This window comes from Crotalus tigris, unplaced genomic scaffold (assembly GCF_016545835.1).
Source record: "Crotalus tigris isolate CLP2741 ecotype Arizona unplaced genomic scaffold, ASM1654583v1 scf7180000018691.1937549, whole genome shotgun sequence".
NCBI lineage: Eukaryota > Metazoa > Chordata > Lepidosauria > Squamata > Viperidae > Crotalus > Crotalus tigris.
This window is the reverse complement of record NW_024097150.1, coordinates 833,199-851,431: the sequence shown is the minus strand read 5'-3', so window position 1 is coordinate 851,431 and position 18,233 is coordinate 833,199. Positions and strand designations below refer to the sequence as shown.

At 36.7% G+C, this 18,233-nt stretch overlaps 1 protein-coding gene across 2 annotated transcripts; it reads right to left on the bottom strand.

Moving 5' to 3' along the window:
- Positions 1-210: 210 nt before the first annotated feature.
- ZUP1 (zinc finger containing ubiquitin peptidase 1) lies at positions 211-17,066 on the bottom strand. Of its 2 annotated transcripts, none has more exons than XM_039355536.1 (9): positions 16,896-17,066; positions 15,756-15,866; positions 14,197-14,306; positions 6,567-6,735; positions 5,474-5,662; positions 3,892-4,060; positions 2,134-2,285; positions 518-735; positions 211-392 (listed from the first exon to the last, which is right to left on the bottom strand). In XM_039355536.1, the coding sequence occupies exons 1-9, from the start codon at positions 16,969-16,971 to the stop codon at positions 345-347; spliced, it is 1,242 nt and encodes a 413-aa protein (XP_039211470.1). In that variant the 5' UTR covers positions 16,972-17,066; the 3' UTR covers positions 211-344. The 2 variants fall into 2 exon arrangements, with proteins under 2 accessions (XP_039211470.1, XP_039211471.1); XM_039355537.1 differs by lacking the exon at positions 16,896-17,066 and adding an exon at positions 16,736-16,889.
- Between the last annotated feature and the right edge of the window lie 1,167 nt (positions 17,067-18,233).

The window sequence follows — 18,233 nt, the reverse complement described above, 5'->3', positions numbered from 1 at the left end:
TCTTTGCAAATGGCAGAGGAGGCTGGGAGCCACAGGGGAAGGCTCAAAGAGCCTCATGCGGCTCCGGAGTCGCAGGTTGCCGACCTGTGATGTAGACTGAACACACACATATGTCCAGTCCAAACAAATTTAAAAAAAAATCTGTAATGACATAGTAACATAGGATATAACATTTGTAACTCAACATCATGCAGAAATCATACATAACAATTAAATATTTCAATATTTATTTTGAAATGTTTAAAAACTGCTATGTACATCACTCAACAAACTGTCAACAACCCATCACTCAACAAATCTCTTTTGTAGCCTTCAATTTCCTTCATTCTTCAGGAATTCTAATTTCAAGGAATTTTCTGTGCTGTGAAGAACTGAGAAGCTTGCCTACGAGCCTTGTTAAGTGGGAGACACACAAAATAGATAAGTTAGTACAGTACAGTACAGTAATTAAAAGAAACAATTCTATTTATTCTAACTCAATAAAATTAACCCAGTGGTTGTGTTCTGCAATACTTACAACTTTTTCCTCTTCTGTTAGCATACCATCCACAGCTACTATTTGATATTGCTTATGCTTTAAGCCTCCTGGAAGTCTTCGAAATAATTTTAGATTGTTCCCATCGATGCCTTTTAACAGTTTTTGCATTTCTTCTGAAGGGCAGCCGGGATCAAATATTAGTAGACATAAACTTTTGTTTTTTCTTTCCTCGATTCCAACAATGGTACGACTATGACCTAGTTTTCAGTGCCAAAACCCAAACACATTAATGCACAGTAAACACATAGACAAGAATTACAAACCTCTTACTTGAAATAAGCTATACAGAATTGTTTCTTATCTAAACATCTTGTTTTTGGAACAAAATCATTTGAATATTCTCAGGAAATGATTTCCACCAAATCATGTTTAAAGCTGCTAATAACATCATATAAGACAGTGATGGAGAACCTTTTAGAGACCGAGTGCCCAAACTGTAACCCAAAACCCACTTATTTATCGCCTGGTGCAAGGTGGGCATGCCCACTGGGTGGGCATGGCTATGGTGGTCATGGCAGATTGGGTGGGTGTGGCCAAGGTGGGCGTGATCATCTCGATGTTGCTCGTGGGGATGCCTGTGGGGGCCGGGCAGGATTCAGTGAGATCCAGGGGTCCCTGGCAGGTGGAGCGGTGGGCAGGAGGCTCGTCCTGCGGGGTGAGGCGAGGCAAGATAAGGGTGCGATTATCATAGGGCCGGGACGGCTGCTGCCTGAAACCATCGGCCCCTGCACACAGAGGCCAGCGAGCGCATAGGTGCTGGGATGCATCCGGCCATGTGGGACCTCGGCGAGCTAGCAGGCGGCTGGTTGAAGAGGGACAGTTGCCATCTCTGGGGCATGGCGCGCATGCCCACAGAGAGGGCTCTGAGTGCCGCTTCTGGCACGCATGCCATAGGTTCGCCATAGCTGATATAAGACATGTAATAAATTACAACACAATTACACAACAAGTGTTCAGAAAATGTGAAACCAGGACCGGAAGGCAGTATTGCTGAAGATGTCTTTGTCAATCCCTCAAAAAAAAAAACTAAACAGACTTTAAGTTGAAGAGTCTTTCAACTCTATGATCAAATGCTATTTAGAGCTTTGTAAAAAATCATGAGCACCTTGAAGTGCACTGAGAAACAGACTGTTTTATTATGCTGATAGTGATACAGCACATGAAACACAATAGGCACAAGGACAAAGTATTCTGAAAACAAAGCTTAAGTTTTTTTTTAAAAGAATGTGTTTTACGATTGCACAATAATTTGCAGACAAGACTGCTCTTAGCCTTTGAATGCTGTTCTACAGGAAAAAGATGAAAGAGAAGCAAGATAAAAAACAATTAAATTCCATTTACGGCAGACATGATTAAATGTGAAATATTGCTCATGAGTTAGGCAATGTTGTTAGATGAAATACTACAAGAATATTTGAGATGTTAACTTTTAAAACAATGAAATTTGAAAATTCCAGATTTTGCTCTTCTGACATGATGAAGTATGATTCACATAACATGTTAGAGAATTGTCATGGAGAATAAATTGCTAGAATGGAACTTTATTTTCAGAAATATTTTACAAAAAAATCAATCCAGGACAGAGTTCTACTGACCTTGGTGCTGCAGATAAATTGGTGGCTTGGAAGTACTCGTAACCTTTCCACTACTATCTTTACCTGAAGAATAATAGTTTAATACCCATTCAAACAAACGAGGGTGTGTGCCAGAGGAGCCAGTAGGCTGATGAAAGTCAATAATTTGACACCTATAAATTAAATTAAAATGTCTCCATAATTAGCCAGATAATAAATGCCATCTGACATCTTTTAAAATTCTATGCACACAATGATTCTGCCTTTAGATTAAAAAATCATACCCTTGTGATCCTACAAAGTCAACTATATTCAATATTCAATGGCTGAGCTCATTTATTTCTGGCTTAGTTGCCATGAAACTAATATATGAATATATAAATATATAAATATAATATATAAATATAATTATATAAAATATAATATATATATATAAATATAAATATAAATATATATATATATATATATATATATATATATATATATATATATATATATATATATATATAATATATATTTATATATATTATATATATATAAATATATATATAATATATAAACTAAACCATACATGAAACCATACAATACCAGTTTTAATTTTTTTTTCTCTGTAGAGACTGTGGACAATTCATTTTTCTACTTGGAAAGAGTTCTGGTTTATCCTGTCTCCTGCTCCTAGTGACTTCGTAGGAAATGATTGGAAGGGGGGGGGGGGAAACGGGATGGGAGAGATATTGGAAAGCACCCAGCCTTGCAAGGTTGAGGGATCAAGTGCAGAGCTAGCCTGGGGTAAATGCGCAATGACAAAAGGGCTAGGATCAACACCCCCCACCCAGTTATTTGGAATCTTATCTAATTCATTTCAAGAATAGGCTGCCATGCTGGAAAGATTCCTGTATTATAGGCAGAACATAATAAAGTAGTTAGCTAGATTTCTGCATGGGTGGGTCTGATTGTTCACCACACCCTTGCATAAAACTAAACGAATGCATAAAACATGGTAATAGAGAAGGTATAATTAATTAATAAAATTTTTATTCTGTCTTTTTTACTTTATAAGAAACTCAAGGCAGTGAACATGCTTAATACTCCTTCCTCCTCCTATTTTCTCCACAACAATAACCCAGTGAGTTGGCTTGGGCTGAGAGTGAGCTGCCTAAAGTCACCTCAGCCAGCTTTCATGTGTAAGGCGGCACTAGAACTCAGCGTCTCCTAGATTCTGGACCAAACCTTAATCACTACACCATATTGGCTCTCCTTTATTTATTTTATACTATGTTTATTTGTTTATTTTATGGAGAGGGAATGAAGGATCCATGCCAGTTCATAAGGGGCAATCATTTTTAATCCTTGTTGTCTGTATTTTCCTGAACAGAGGTCAGAAAATTATTAAACGCAATTTGATTATCTGTGAAGACTGGGTGTCAGCAGTTTGGAAATGCCTTAATCTTGGCTTCTAAGATTATTTCCACATTTGGTAGTTTATATTTACAAAAGGATTTCTCTTATTTTAAGAATTTATACCACATCACACACACCCCTTGTATGAAACTGCTAGGGTGTAGATGTAATAAACTGTTTTATCCTGATACTATTTTTTTTTAATATTGTTGTTTTCAACATTTTTTTAATTTTTTTTTAATTCTTAAATTATTAATGAACTGAAAACATACAGTTCACCATAAATGAAAATGTCAAAAAATTTATTTATCTTTAGTACTGGATGCTATAGAAATATTTGGCTCAGAACTAAGATTTCCCTAGATAGTCAACACTTACTTTAGCCTGAGAAAAGTTAAGAGAGAATAAATTTCACATGCGCCTATCCACGCTTTAGTTCCTTGTAATCTGCTGTTGAAATGAGAAGCTCCTTGGGGATCAAAACCTTCTTTCCAGGCATCTTCAATCTGTGTTTGTATTTTTGGAATACAAGGGACAGATGAAATATCTAAACAAGAAAGAGAACAACGTTTAAAATCTTTCAAAAGGAAAATTTGAATTTACCATATTTTTCTTCTCAGAGATTGTAGAATGCCCTTAGTTTGGAAAATAATTCCTTTTGACGGATAGATATATCTGTCAGCAGGTATAACATCAAAGAGAGGAAATTTCTCTTGGAGGAAGACTGGAAAAGATATATAGGGATAATGTCTTCCCTTTTCAAAATTAGCAAGCGAAGTCTATGGGGATTCTCAGTCATCCAAGTCATAGTTATCCCAAGGATGCTTTTTCAGGAGGCACCTGGACTTTCTTGTTTCTCTTTGAAGACATTTCACTTCTCATCTAATAAGAGCTGAAGAAGATTATTGGATGAGAAGCAAAATGCCTTCAAAGAAAAACAAGGACCTCCAGCTGCCTCCTGAAAAAGCATCTTTGGTAAATGAAGTGCTAACCCTAAGAACATGTAGGTTGATGACAGTTGCAGCCGCTGTTTGCCTTAATCTTAACCCAGGAATGGGAAGATGGGAAAGGGGCTGCAAAAATGATGGTGCTTACCAATCTTTTCTTTTTTTTTTATCTTTCGTTCACACTGATCTTTGGAATGTACTCTCTCATGAACTGAGGGAACTGACCTCCTTGCTTGCATTTAAAAAGGTCTTCAATTGAAATACATTTTGTTCCAGCAGGTTTTATGACTGCCATTCTGAATTAATGTCTAATTATTTTAATACTTTATGTTCCGCGGTAGTAGTTACAAACCGCTAGATTTTTTAATCCTGCCTTTATTTTTTTTTAAATAACTCAGATAATTTAAACATACATAATATTCCATCCTCCTCCCATTTTCCCCACAACCACCATTCTGTGAAGAGTGTTGGGCTGAGAGAGAGTGACCAGCCCAAGGTCACCCAGCCAGCTTTCATGCTTAAGGCAGGAGAACTCAGTCTCCTAGTTTCTAGCCTGATGCCTTAACTACTAGATCAAAATGGCCATTTATGCTAGTATAATATTAAATATTATAAAAGCTTAGTACTGTTAAAGGAATGTGGAAAATCTAAAAATTGATACTGTTCTAGAAGAGTTGAGTGTCTGCAGGCTCTGGATATAACTGAATAAAATAAGTTCCAGCTTAGAAGACTCCCTTTCTTTTTAAGTATTGGTTCTTGCTATTACTCAATTACATTCAACATGTGTCACAACATGTGCTAAGGTGGGGATGTCTACATGCAGATAGGTTTGATGTGGGAGATGAGAAGTGATTTCTATCTGGAAATCGTTTATGAACATTGAGAAATTTCCCCAAAGTAAATGCTCCCTATCTCAGAATCAAAAGAATACTAAACCACAGAGGATCCTACGCAAATCTAGGCTGAAGTAGATTGCTTTAATTACAGGGAAAACTGTGTAACAAAGTACAAACCTGTCAAGCAGTCTTTATAGGAGTTATTTCTCAAAAGAGAAGAAAACTGAATTTGAAAATTCCGATAACCACAACCCCAGCCTTTGTCTCCAAGAGAACAGTGAAAGTGATCCACTCCCGTAGAAAGCCATACATGCTTTATATCTTTGCATTCATTCTGATAGTACTGGCACAATGCTTCAGTGATTCCTAGTTTGAAAAGGATGGAAATGGAGAAATATTACATTAGCTTAATTTACAATTTGTTCCATTATGCAGTTTTTTACAAGATATGACTGATTATGTGCCATCAAGCCAACGTTGACTTTTAGCACCTACACAGATTCTTCAGATTATCTGTCCTTAATCTGGCCTCTTAGGTTTTCCAAAGATGTATCTGTCAATGCTGTAATCCAGCTCCTACTACAAACAATTGTAAGAAAGTTTATAATGCTAAACAAACAGCACAAGTCTTTTAGAATAGTACTTCAGGTGCAGACTGGTATGGACTATAGATAATAAGATAGTGGCAACATATGAAGTAGCTAATTACGGAGGCTAGGCAAGGAGGAAAAAACTTTTTTTGACTCAACCCATCATTGGAGATCTTTAAACTGAATGCTGCATATTTGAAACAATTACATTATTAAAGCAGCAATTTAGTTATGGAGCAAAATAAATTAGACAGAAACGGAGACACATTCATAAAAGATAACTTTTCAGACCAACAATGAGCCTACCATACAACCCGACAATAGTGACACTGTTCCTACAACTAAAAAGAGAAATGAGTTCTTTCTTCAGAGGAAGAGTATAAATTACGATGACTATCAAATGAAAAACTAAGCCATAGATTTTATTTTATCTGAAGGCAATAATTATATCTCCAAGGAATTAATATTTTTGATAACACTATCCTTAATATGGTTTGTAAGAATCCCCAATTTTAGAATATTTTATATTCTTACTATATTAATTTGAGAGCATAAGGAAAAAAACCAATGATTTCTTAAATGCATCTACAGAGTATTACAATATTAAATGATGAATTGCTATTTAAATAACAATCTTTTTTAGACATCTGAATCAGGTTTTGAAACAAGAACTTACTAACCTGAAGTCTTTGATTTTCCATCATCAGTGCCTAAAGCCAGAGATTCCAGCATATCAGCTTTTCTCCTGTGATATTCAGATGGTTGCATTCTTCCAAAATCCACTTCTTTTGCCATGGCTTTTAGTAACTGTTGCTTGTACCCTCCAGAACCATCTAAACCATATTGTTTCTATGGTGGAGAAAATATTCTTTTAAGGGCGAGTATTGCTGATGTCTTGGATCATAGCTTCCCTACTGCCTTAGAACTGACAATGCTGAATGAAATCCAGGGAGAATCAGATATTAGACTGGAAACGTTTCTCTCTAGAAACAACTTGAGGTATTAAGCTACAGATAGCTAGGAACACTTATAGCTGAATTACAGAATAGTTAATTAACTGTATAAGGCTTCAGTATATTATTTGTAGAAAGCTATGTTTGGAAAATGCGTCAGCATTCTATAGAACGCTTTGGCTGAAAAAACCTCTTTATTAATAAATCAAGAGATCAACTGAATACTGCATCCAGTTTTGGTCACCACTTTACAAAAAAAAATAAAAATTGAGATTTTGGAAAAAGTGCAAAGAAGAACAACTAAGATGATTAAAAGGGCCTGGAGACAAAAACATATGAAGAACAGTTGTAGGAATTGGGTATGGCCAGTCTAGACAAAAGAAGGACTAGCGGTGACACGATAGCAGTATTCCAGTCCTTGAAGGGCTGGCACAAAGAAGAAGGGGTCAACCTATTTTTTAAAGCACCAGAAGGCAAGACAAGAAACAATGGATGGAAACTAATCAAGGAGAAACTTCCTGTCAGTGAGGACAATTAACCAGTGGAACAGCTTGTCTTCAGAAGTTGTAGGTGCTTCATCACTAGAAGTTTTTAAGAAAAGACTAGACAGAAATGGTATAGGGTCTCCTGCTTGAACAGGGGTTGGACTAGAAGACCTCCAAGGTCCCTTCCAGCTCTATACTGATTGAAGAAGTGTTGTACAAACAATGGTGAAAAAAAATTCAGCCACCCATGTAATCTAGTAACTTAAAATAACCTTTATTGTCATTTTTTACTATGAGCACACTGGCCCACATTAAAAATGAAATTCTGTTGAGCTTCCGGTACGAGGCGACGGCGATGGCGGCTATCTTCTAGCCGTCCAGCTGGGGAAGTGTCAGAGCCGCGGAGCACAGCGTGCATCAGCTGGCCCGCGGCTCGGAATTCCCTTCCTGGGCAAAGGGAAGGGACAGAGAACGCAGGAATAGAGGTAGAACCCCTGAACCCCCTCTGGATTTATTTCTAGAGGGGGTGAAAGGAGTGTTCCCTCGGAGCTCCTGCTGATCTCCGCCTCCCAGCTGTTTTTGCTTCCTAGGAAGCAAAAGAAACCGCCGCTTCTATCTCCGTGTTTATAGTATTTTGGTGAGTAATTTTTAAAAGGACAGAGCAGTTTAAAGGATTTTTGTTACATAATTTAGGTGTTTATTTTTTTTATTATTTGATTTTGACTATTTTTCCTCCTTTTCTTTGTTATATTAGTGAAAGGATTTAAGATGGCGTTTTGAAAGTGTCGGAGTTTTTTTTCCTTTCCCTTTTGTTTTACTTTCCCTTTTTAAGGACTGGATTTTGCTTTTGGTATAGAATCCTTTTTTTTTTTTTTTTTTGAATTGTTTGCTCTTTTATCTTTTATTCTTTGGATTTTCTCTGGATTTTCAAGGACTATAGTTTGTCTCTTTTTAAATTCTTTTTCTTTTTCTTTCCTCCTCCCTTCTTGTGTGGAGGGGAAAGGGAAGTGAGAACTGTGCCTTTTAAAATGGCTTCAAAGAGACAGCAGCCTTCTTCAATACCCAAGATTGTTTTTTCTCCTATAACTTCTACTGCACAATTACAACAACAATCTAAACATGTACCACCGGCTCAGCCACCACCCTCCCCCCCTTTGCCTGGACTTTCAGCACAAGAGGTTAGAGGCATAATGGGAGAGATTGTAGTCCAAATGAGAGAGGAAATGAAGCAATTTGCCTCACAGATTAAATCAGAAATTAAATCTGATCTTAAAGAAGAGATAACGGGGATAAAGACTAAATTGGAAGAAAATAATAATGATTTGCGACAAGACATACTTGCAGCAGTTTCAGGTTTGGCTAATGTGGTGGTTAAGCTCGATGCAAGGCTTGAGGAAGTGGAAAACAAAGTTGATTCTTTTGATGATAAAATTCAAGACGTGGAAAGGAAGGTGGAGTCCTCACAAGAAGATATCTTGATGTTTCAGTACAGACAGATGGAGTATGCCTTGAGGATTAGAGGCCTCAAGGAAGAAATGAATCAAGATTTGGTGGAGGTGGTCCTTACTGATCTGGCGGTGGCCTTGGATATGGATAAAGGAGAATTACATAGAGAAGTGGAAAAAATTTATAGACTTAACTCCTGGATTGCCAAGCAGAAGAATTTGCCTAGAGATGTGGTGATTTATTTTACAAAGAAGTCCCTGCGGAATGAGATTATACAAGCTTTTTACAACAAAAGATTTCAGATTGCTGCCCAAGATGTTATCATTCTAAAGGAAATCCCATCCAAAATTTTAAGAAGCAGGAAGGACTTTGCTTTTTTAACCAATGAGCTTAAAGCTAGATTGATGCCATTTAGATGGGAAATTCCGATGGGTATTGTCTTGAGCCATGCGGGGACACGCTACAGACTGAATACAGTTGACAAAGCTAGAGAGTTTTATACTTTGGTCCTGGGTGCAGGCTCAACTCCATCTGGTCAGAAATCTCCGAGTGGCAAGGAAGTCGACCAGCAATCTGAGGCATTAGGTTTGGTTTCCGCTGGAATGATACAAGCTGAAAGGCAACGCCAGATGGAGGTTAAAGACCAGAGGATGACTCGTGCAGCTTATAAGCGTAAAGAGAAGGAGCAACGTAAAAAAGAGCCCAAAGAGAATTCTTCTGGAAATGCATCACCGCCGGTGGGAGGAGCAAGACCCAAGAGTTATGCAACACATGCAGCTCTTTCAGATCTTGATGGTGTCTTCTCCAGGCTGCGTGCCAAGGGAGATGGCAAAGTTTTTGACCTGGAATGTTAATGGATTGAATTCTCCTCAGAAACGGAAAAAAATCTTTTATTATTTGAAGCAACATACCAATGACGTTATTTGCTTACAGGAAACTCATATCTTACTTAAAGATCAGAAATATTTACTTAATGCTCGTTTGGGATCTCATTTTATATCTTCTGCTCCTGGGAAGAAAGGGGGAGTTGTTATATATGTTAAACAAAACCTACCAGCTTGTCTGGTAGAATCAGATCCCCAGGGGAGATATGTGATGATTGAACTTGGTATATATGGTAAGAAAGTACTCATAGTGGGACTTTATGCTCCAAATCAACAACAGGAACAATTTTATAAGCAGTTACATCAAAAAATAATATTGCTTGACTATAGATCAGTGGTATTAATGGGTGATTGGAATGGTGTCTTAGATATACAAAGGGACAAGAAAGGTTCCTCTCCTTTTCTTAAACAAGCAAGGCTACCTAAAGCTTTTTTTGATATGAAGGAAGACTGGGAATTAAGGGATTATTGGCGGGAATGTAATCAAGAGGAGAGGGATTTCACTTTTTTTTCTGATAGACACCAATCTTTTTCAAGAATTGACTTTTTTTTGATTACTACGGATTTGTATAATAAAGTAAAGAATGTAAAGATTTTTCCTAGATCACTGACGGATCATAGCCCAATTTGGATGGAGCTGACTCAAGAGAAAGAGGAAAGGAGATCCTGGAGAGTTAATGAAAATTTGTTTAGACAAGAGAAGAATGTTCAAAAGTTAAAGGAGTGTTTAAAGGACTATTTTGTTTTGAATATGTATAAGGGGACTTCAATGTCAATGGTATGGGATGCAGGTAAAGCATTTATGCGTGGTGTTTTGATAAAAATGAATAATTGTTATAAGCGGAAGCAGATTCAGAAACGTAGAGAACTTGAAGACGAAATTAAATCAAAAGAAAGGGCCTTGATTTTAAATCCTTCTGATGAAAGTATTAAAGAATCTGTAAAGTTATTAAGGTCACAATTTAATATGTTGATAGCAGATCAAGTTGCAACCAATTTATTGTTTATGAAACAAAATACATTTTGTAATGCTAATAAGCCTGGGAGATGGTTGGCTTATCAATTAAGAAAGAAACAGAGACAGAGAATAATAGAGAAAATAAATTACAAGGGTAAATTAGTTTTTCAGAAGGAATTGATCAAAAAATCTTTTTTGGATTATTATCAAAAGTTATACAAATCTACTAACGTGCAACTGCTAGATATAAATAAATATCTAGCTGACGCAAGTTTTCCCAAACTGACTGAGGATCAGAAACATGAAATTAATGGCTTAATTACTAAGGAGGAAATTGCCTCAGCAATTCAACAATTGAAATTAGGGAAAGCACCGGGTACGGATGGGTTAACAACTGTTTATTATAAAGCTTTAATGGAGGAGATGATCCAACCATTAAGTGATCTTTTTAATGGTATCTTACAGGGTTTAGAGATTCCTCCTTCATGGCGTAGTGCTTTTATATCATTGATTCCAAAGGAGGATCAAGATCTTACTTTACCAAAAAATTATAGGCCTATATCTCTTTTAAATGTGGATTATAAGATATTTGCAAAAATTTTGGTAAATAGGCTTATGAGGGTGGTGCATCATCTTGTGCATAAAGATCAATCAGGGTTTATAACTGGAAGGTATATGAAAAATAATGTTAGAAAATTATTAATCTATTAGAATATTTAGACAAGAACAACCAAGTTCCTGCAGGGCTCATATTTTTAGATGCTGAAAAAGCATTTGATCAATTGAATTGGCATTTTATGCTAAGAGTAATGGAAGAAATGAATTTTGGTGAAAAGATATTACAAGCCCTTACGGTAATATATCAAAAACAAACGGCACAACTTATTGTTAATGGAGGTTTGTCGGAGGTTTTTACAATAGAGAAAGGTACTAGACAGGGGTGCCCTTTATCGCCATTGTTGTTTGTTTTAACATTGGAAATATTATTGATCAAAATTCGAGAGTCTCAGGAAATTAAAGGAATAGAAGTTAACAAAAAAGAATATAAGTTGAGAGCTTTTGCGGACGACTTGGTTGTTACTTTGTCGCAACCTGATTACTCTGTAGTAAACTTATTACAGTTGATTCATCATTATGGTTTGGTTTCGGGTTTCAAGATTAATGTAAATAAGACTAAAATCTTACCTAAAAATATGTCTAGTCAGGAGAAGCAGATTTTGGCTAACTTGACGGGTTTTGAGATTGTTAATAAGGTAAAATATTTGGGGGTGATGTTGTCTGTTTCTAATGTAAAATTATTTAAAAACAATTATGAAAGGTTGTGGGTCAGGGTACAGAAGGACTTGAAGAATTGGGAGAAGTTGCAATTATCCCTCATGGGAAGAATTGCAGTGATAAAAATGAATATTCTACCCAAGTTTCTTTTTTTGTTTCAAATGTTACCGATTTTGAAAAATGAGATTAATTTAAGTGAGTGGCAGAAGGGTCTTAATAAATTTATTTGGGCAGGGAAAAAGCCAAGGGTTAAGTTTAAAATTATGCAAGACTTCCGTGAGAGGGGTGGACTTAAGGTACCAAATTTGAAATTATATTACGATGCGGTGGTTTTAACACTAATTAGTGATTGGGTAAATTTGACAAATCCTGAGATACTTCATTTAGAGGGATGGGATTTACTTTATGGGTGGCATGCCTATTTAATATTTAATAAAAAATGGATTGGGTCTTTAAATCTCATATTTTAAGAATCTCTTTACTTAGGACTTGGAGAAAATATTATAAAAGTGATTTTAAAGTTCCATTATGGGCCATACCTTGGCATGCGATAGAAGGAATAAAAAGAGGTGTAAAAATGGATATGGTGTCTTATAGTCAGCTACTTAGATGGGATGGGCAAAACTGGCAGTTAAGATTACGGGAAGATTTAGCGCAAGAAAATATTATTTATTCTTGGTTCCAATATAGGCAACTAGTAGATAAATGGAAGGTGGATTGTAAATTGGGTTTTCTTAGAGAAGATGGAAATCTTATTAAGCAAGTCAAGGATCAAAGACAAACCCACATCAAGAGAATCTACGGGGTATTAGTTGAAATGGACTCAGAAACGGAATTAATTAAAGACTGCATGATTAGATGGGCGCAGAATTTTGGTGTCCCAGTCTCATTGGACATCTGGGAAACCATTTGGGTGAGAAATGTCAAATTTACACAAGCACAGAACCTTAGGGAGAATTTTTATAAAATGTTTTATAGATGGCACCTTGATCCACAAAAAATGTCTCTTATGTACCCTGACATACAACCCAAATGTTGGAGATGTGGTTATACGGATGCTTCCTATTATCATATTTGGTGGTCATGCAGAGAGATAAAAGCATTTTGGATCAAAATATGGTGGAATATCCAGAGAATTTTTAGAAGGAGGGTAAAATTTACTCCGCAATTATTTTTGTTGGGCATTGTTACAGATTGTGATACAAAGGAGGTTGTATTGATGTTAAATTTGATTACAGCCGCGAGGCTGTTAGTTGGACAATATTGGAAGAAGGAATCTTTGCCTACACTGCAGGAATGGTTTCTTAAAGTGTCCTATTTGGCGGAAATGGCAAAGATTTCGGCTTTCTTAAAGCAACAAACGCAAGAGAAGTTTCTTGCCGTTTGGGACAAATGGATAAAATTTATACAATTTAGACTGGGTATAAAAAAATATCACATAGTTTTTTCATAAGTTTTATTTTTATATATAGAGAATGTTATATATAGATATTTTTTTTATATATATAAATATAAATTTTTTAATTTAATTTTTATCTTTATTTGTTAATTTTTAACTAAGCCTATATTCTGCTCTGGGAAGCTCAGTGGGGGGAAGGGAGGGTGTTTGTGAGGGGTGGGGGATGGGGGGTTTTTTTATATGTAATGTTTAGTTTTTTATTTTTTTTTGTATGTTGTTTTTTGTTTTGTATTGTTTTTGTCTTTTTGTAAAATTTATAAAACTTTCAATAAAAAAAAAAATGAAATTCTGTTGCCTGCTCTCGAAAGAAGGTATATATCTACCCATACACATACATACCACGCTTATGCACATGCTATATACATACATATATAAACCTACCCCTACATATAACATATAAATATTAATCATTGTTCATTTTGAATAGAGGAAAGAAGAAATTTGAGAGTTCACAAGGTTGATGCTATATGGATCAAAACTGTGGTTGAATCTGGATGTTCTGCTTCAGATACCACAAAGCCTTCTCCCAGAAGGAAAACAGGTTGTGAAGAGAATGTATAGCATCCCAGAATGTATGTTAATGTAGTAATTTATATACTGCTTTTCTTCCATCATGATTCATGAAATTTCTGAATGGTCTCCCATCTAGGAACTGACCTAATCAGTTCCTAAATAGGAACTGGCAAGGTAGCTTCTTTATGAAACAGACCTGTACCTTAATCAGTTGCTTCCAAATATCAATCTCTTTATCTATGAAAAATAAATAGGTACTCATACTTACTGCACATGTAATTCCTTACTTAATTTATTCAGAAGGGCTGTCAAATATGCACTTAAAAGACTAATATACCCGCAGCTTTTGGAAATCAGCCTTTTCTTGTCTTCCTGTTTCTGTTTTTCTTTGCTTATCCTCTTCATTTTGAAGATGCTGTGCCAATTCTAGATCATTCAAGTTTCTTCCTATTGCGTGAAAAAATATTTAAGTTTTACCATATTTCAAAATGTTGAATATCTAATGTTCCTAAAATAAAGTATACATATTAAATAATTTCAGCAACATCTACAGTTTCAAATTCGCAGCATAATTCTGTGTATGAAATAACCTATACTCATTGAGGCACAGGATTAAAGTCTTAATTGTGCACATTACATTCATAAAGACATAATGAAAAGATGAACCAATCAATACAGTTCAAATAATTTTATGTATTTATTTACTGAAAACATTTATATAGCTGCTTATATTGAATTCTGATTACTACTCATCAGTGTAATATTACAAAAAATATAAACTGAAATCATCCTATTGCATATATATAAACTGGTTTACTTGATCAGGAAATCATATTACTTTACACTTGAAGCACTGTTATTAACTTGCAAGATGTAATTCTTCACAGTCATAACTGCTCTGTTTGTTTCTAAGGTCCATAATCCTCATGCCTGGAACTTAACTCATATCCTAAGTAATGCTCAATTATCGTCCTCAGTGAGATCAACCTTCCAGCTAGTAGAGGAAGAATTCAGGAATTTATCTTTCCCCTACATCTCTGAAACTCTCTTCCAGATCTGAAAAAGCTTCAGTGCAACAGTGTGGGGAGCATACAGTGGATGCCAGGAGGAAGGAAAATGAATCATGTATATTCCTCTTTCTCTTCTTCCAGAAGAAATGTAAGGTTGCTTTGAACTGAATAATTCTAGAAAATTTCTGAAGGTATAGCACAGCATGCAACTATCCTTTTCAGAAGCTAAGACTCATCACTCATTTCCTGGGCAGAACAATTTGTTTACATAAGGTTAAAAAAATATAATTGCTTAAGAAAAATAGTATTTATTATTTGAGAATGGCAGGGAAATATTTATGGAACTCTTATTGCACTGACATGGTATCACTCAGCTGGATAAAGCAGGAAAATCTTAAATGGATATTTCAGATGGCAACTTGGGAGATGTGATTCTCAATGGTTATATAGGGCAAGGAGTGTTATTTTTAGCTTTCAATACCAGAAATCTACTAATCACATGTGTCTTGTCCTATTAGATTTCATCTTGTATGCAAAATAATTTAAAGCCTTTTAAAAATGTATATTGCCTTATTTCAATGGCCCTTGATTGAAAAAAACAGTGACTCAATGGCTCAAAAGCCTTGAGGCAGAGGCTTGCATCTATTATTTAACAACTTTTTTCTACTCCTATGACATTTTATTATTTAAGCTGTAGGTTACTTATCTACTCTGAATACAAATGAGTATCTTACGTGCATAGTATTTCAGTGTCTATGAGACTCATTCTACCATATTAGAAGAAACAGCCAATTGACAATACTGAAGCATTTTTTCCAATTACAATATATTGTTTTATCAACACGTTGAATTACTTGATGTCTTATTTTAGGATCCTTTATTTTACCTTCTAAAATGCTGCATTCATCCAGGTGCAGTTCAACATGTTCTTGCAGAACTGGATAATTGGTACAAATAAGGTGACATATTGGACATTCATATAGAGGTGGACCACTTTCTGCATTGAAAAAAAATATTTAAAGACTAAATGACAATTTTACTGGCCATTCCTATAAAAATCAAAGAAGCCAAACAACCCCCAAACCCATGAATTTTTAACTTTGTATTAAGAGTCATCTTTAGTGTCAGAGATGACTTTGAAGTCCAGTGAGATTTGACAGATTAGCGGCACTTCAAATGAAAAAGCCACATTTTCCACAATGGTGTTATTCAAAGACATACAGTAATGGCAATTAAAATGATTGTCTTAAACAAACCGATACTTAAGCACCAGGAACAGCTGGCAGTCAAAGTTTGGCATTTTAATCTGTACAGAACAGATTTTGCTGTATAAAGAATCAATGCAGTGTATCAATTAAAGAGACTAGGAGTGGGGAAACCCTAGTCGTTCCTCAGCCACAAATTTGGGGCCACACAAATCTACCTCACAAAGTTGTTTGCTGTAGGAAAAGAAGCAGGATGAAGAGAGAGTGTCATGTGCATTGCAATGAGCTCTTCAACAAACAGCAGGAAATATAGTGCCGAGACGCAGTTTACACAAAGCCTCATAAGAGATGCAAGATATGTGTGTCTACTATCAACAGGAGCCGTGGGTATCCTGTGTAAAAAGATACAAGATCAAGACTCAATAGTAAGCAGGTGTTTTGCACACCCTTATGGCTACTTTGAGGAAATATAAATTTGGGGAAGGAAACAGGGAAGAGTCCCTGAGCCTTCGCTACCACCGTCTTATTTTAATGCACCTTTTGCTTAAAATGCAATCTAGATCCGGTTGCAATTAGAAGGACGCATAAGGAAGATGCACCAAACTCCAAGGGCTCGGGAGAGAAAACAGAGACTCCCCAGAGACACAATTCCATCACACACCACTTTGCATCTCTGCAACAGCCGGCCGGCGCTTCGCCCCTTAGTAGAGTGCTGGCAGATGGAATGCTGCAAATGGAACTCAGCTGTTGTTTCCAGACCGCCAAGCCTCGCAGCGTCGGAGGACGAAGGAGGGATGGTTGTGCATTCCCGCTTGACTCACCAGGAAGTGAAGACAGAGGAAGAGCGCGAGCACCGACAGGCGGGCTTCCCTGCCGACCTCCCCTGGACACGTCCATTAGCCGGCTCTGCGCGGGACAGCCCCGAGTGGCTCCTCCTTCTCGGAATTCAAATAAGCCACGCCCCTTTAGAACAAGCCGAACAATCGCAAACCCTCCTGAAAGCGTCCCGCTGCTCCGAAGCAAGCGGAGGTGGAGACTGCGCGAGCGCGTTCCTTAATAAGGGGTGTCAAACTGGCGGTCCGCGGGCCGGATGCGTCACGCGTGGGCCACGCCCACCCCGGCTCCGCAAAGGGAAAAATCATCACGATACGTCACGACATGTCACATGACGCGATCGAGTTTGACACATATTTAAAAAATATGTGCTGTCACGTGTGTTTTAGCCCCGTAAATAATGTAGCGTCAAAACTCGTTTCCTAAAAATTGCTTTGCACATAGCTTTGAGTTTATAGCTTCTTGGCTTGTACACCTGCTACTCTGTGATGGGAGCTGTCACTACCGGGTTTCTATGGTTTCTCGTTCACGAGCTTGCTGTACGTCTCTATAGGCAACGCCACATCGCGCAAAGATAAATTTTGAAATAAGCACGTTCAAGAGAATAACCTAGTCAATGATTGTCAGAATGATATATTAAAAGCAATCACTATGTTGGTTTAGGAAAAAACATTCATCGTGTTATTTTAAAGGGTTATTACCAGGATTATATGAAAGGCAATTTTTGTATTTTTAACTCCGTAACGACCCCGAGCGAGAAGGAAGGACTCGGTGACGCTGGTGATGAGTGCATTTTTAAGAGACCTGAAGGAACAATTAAGTATTGGAGAACGTCATGGACAATATCTATGTGGCTGCTAGGAATCGAAAACTACTCGAAGGCACATAATCATCCAACAGATTTTTAGTTTTTAACGGAGAGGAAAAAAATAGCGGTCGGAAGTGGCAAAAAGGGAGGGTTACGAACAGGAGACTTTCACTGTGTGAATGAAGCAGATGAGCGGCTATCCAATAAAAGCTTAGCGTGCAAACACTCGGTTCCTTGCCGGTTTTAAAATTAAAGCCGATTAACTGAAACAGTCAATACAGACGACTGTATTTAGACAATGCGTTTTGCATTTACATTCCAGAGTGGATAGGTTAAAATATTAGCACATAAGCTCTCAAGTCAACGGTTCCCGAAATAATTGAGCGTCTTTCCAAGATCTATCCCATCCCATCCCATATCTATCTATCTATCTATCTATCTATCTATCTATCTATCTATCTATCTATCTATCTATCTATCTATCTATCTATCTATCTATCTATCTATCTATGGAGTT

Bases quoted from the DNA above. Each gene is read 5' to 3' on its own strand.
- ZUP1 (XM_039355536.1), bottom strand. From the start codon at position 16,971: ATGGACGTGTCCAGGGGAGGTCGGCAGGGAAGCCCGCCTGTCGGTGCT. The intron at 2,286-3,891 runs GTAAGTGTTGAC...TTTAATTTATAG, and splicing joins TTAACTTTTCTCAGGCTAAA to GTGTCAAATTATTGACTTTC. The intron at 393-517 runs GTAAGTATTGCA...CCACTTAACAAG, and splicing joins TAACAGAAGAGGAAAAAGTT to GCTCGTAGGCAAGCTTCTCA.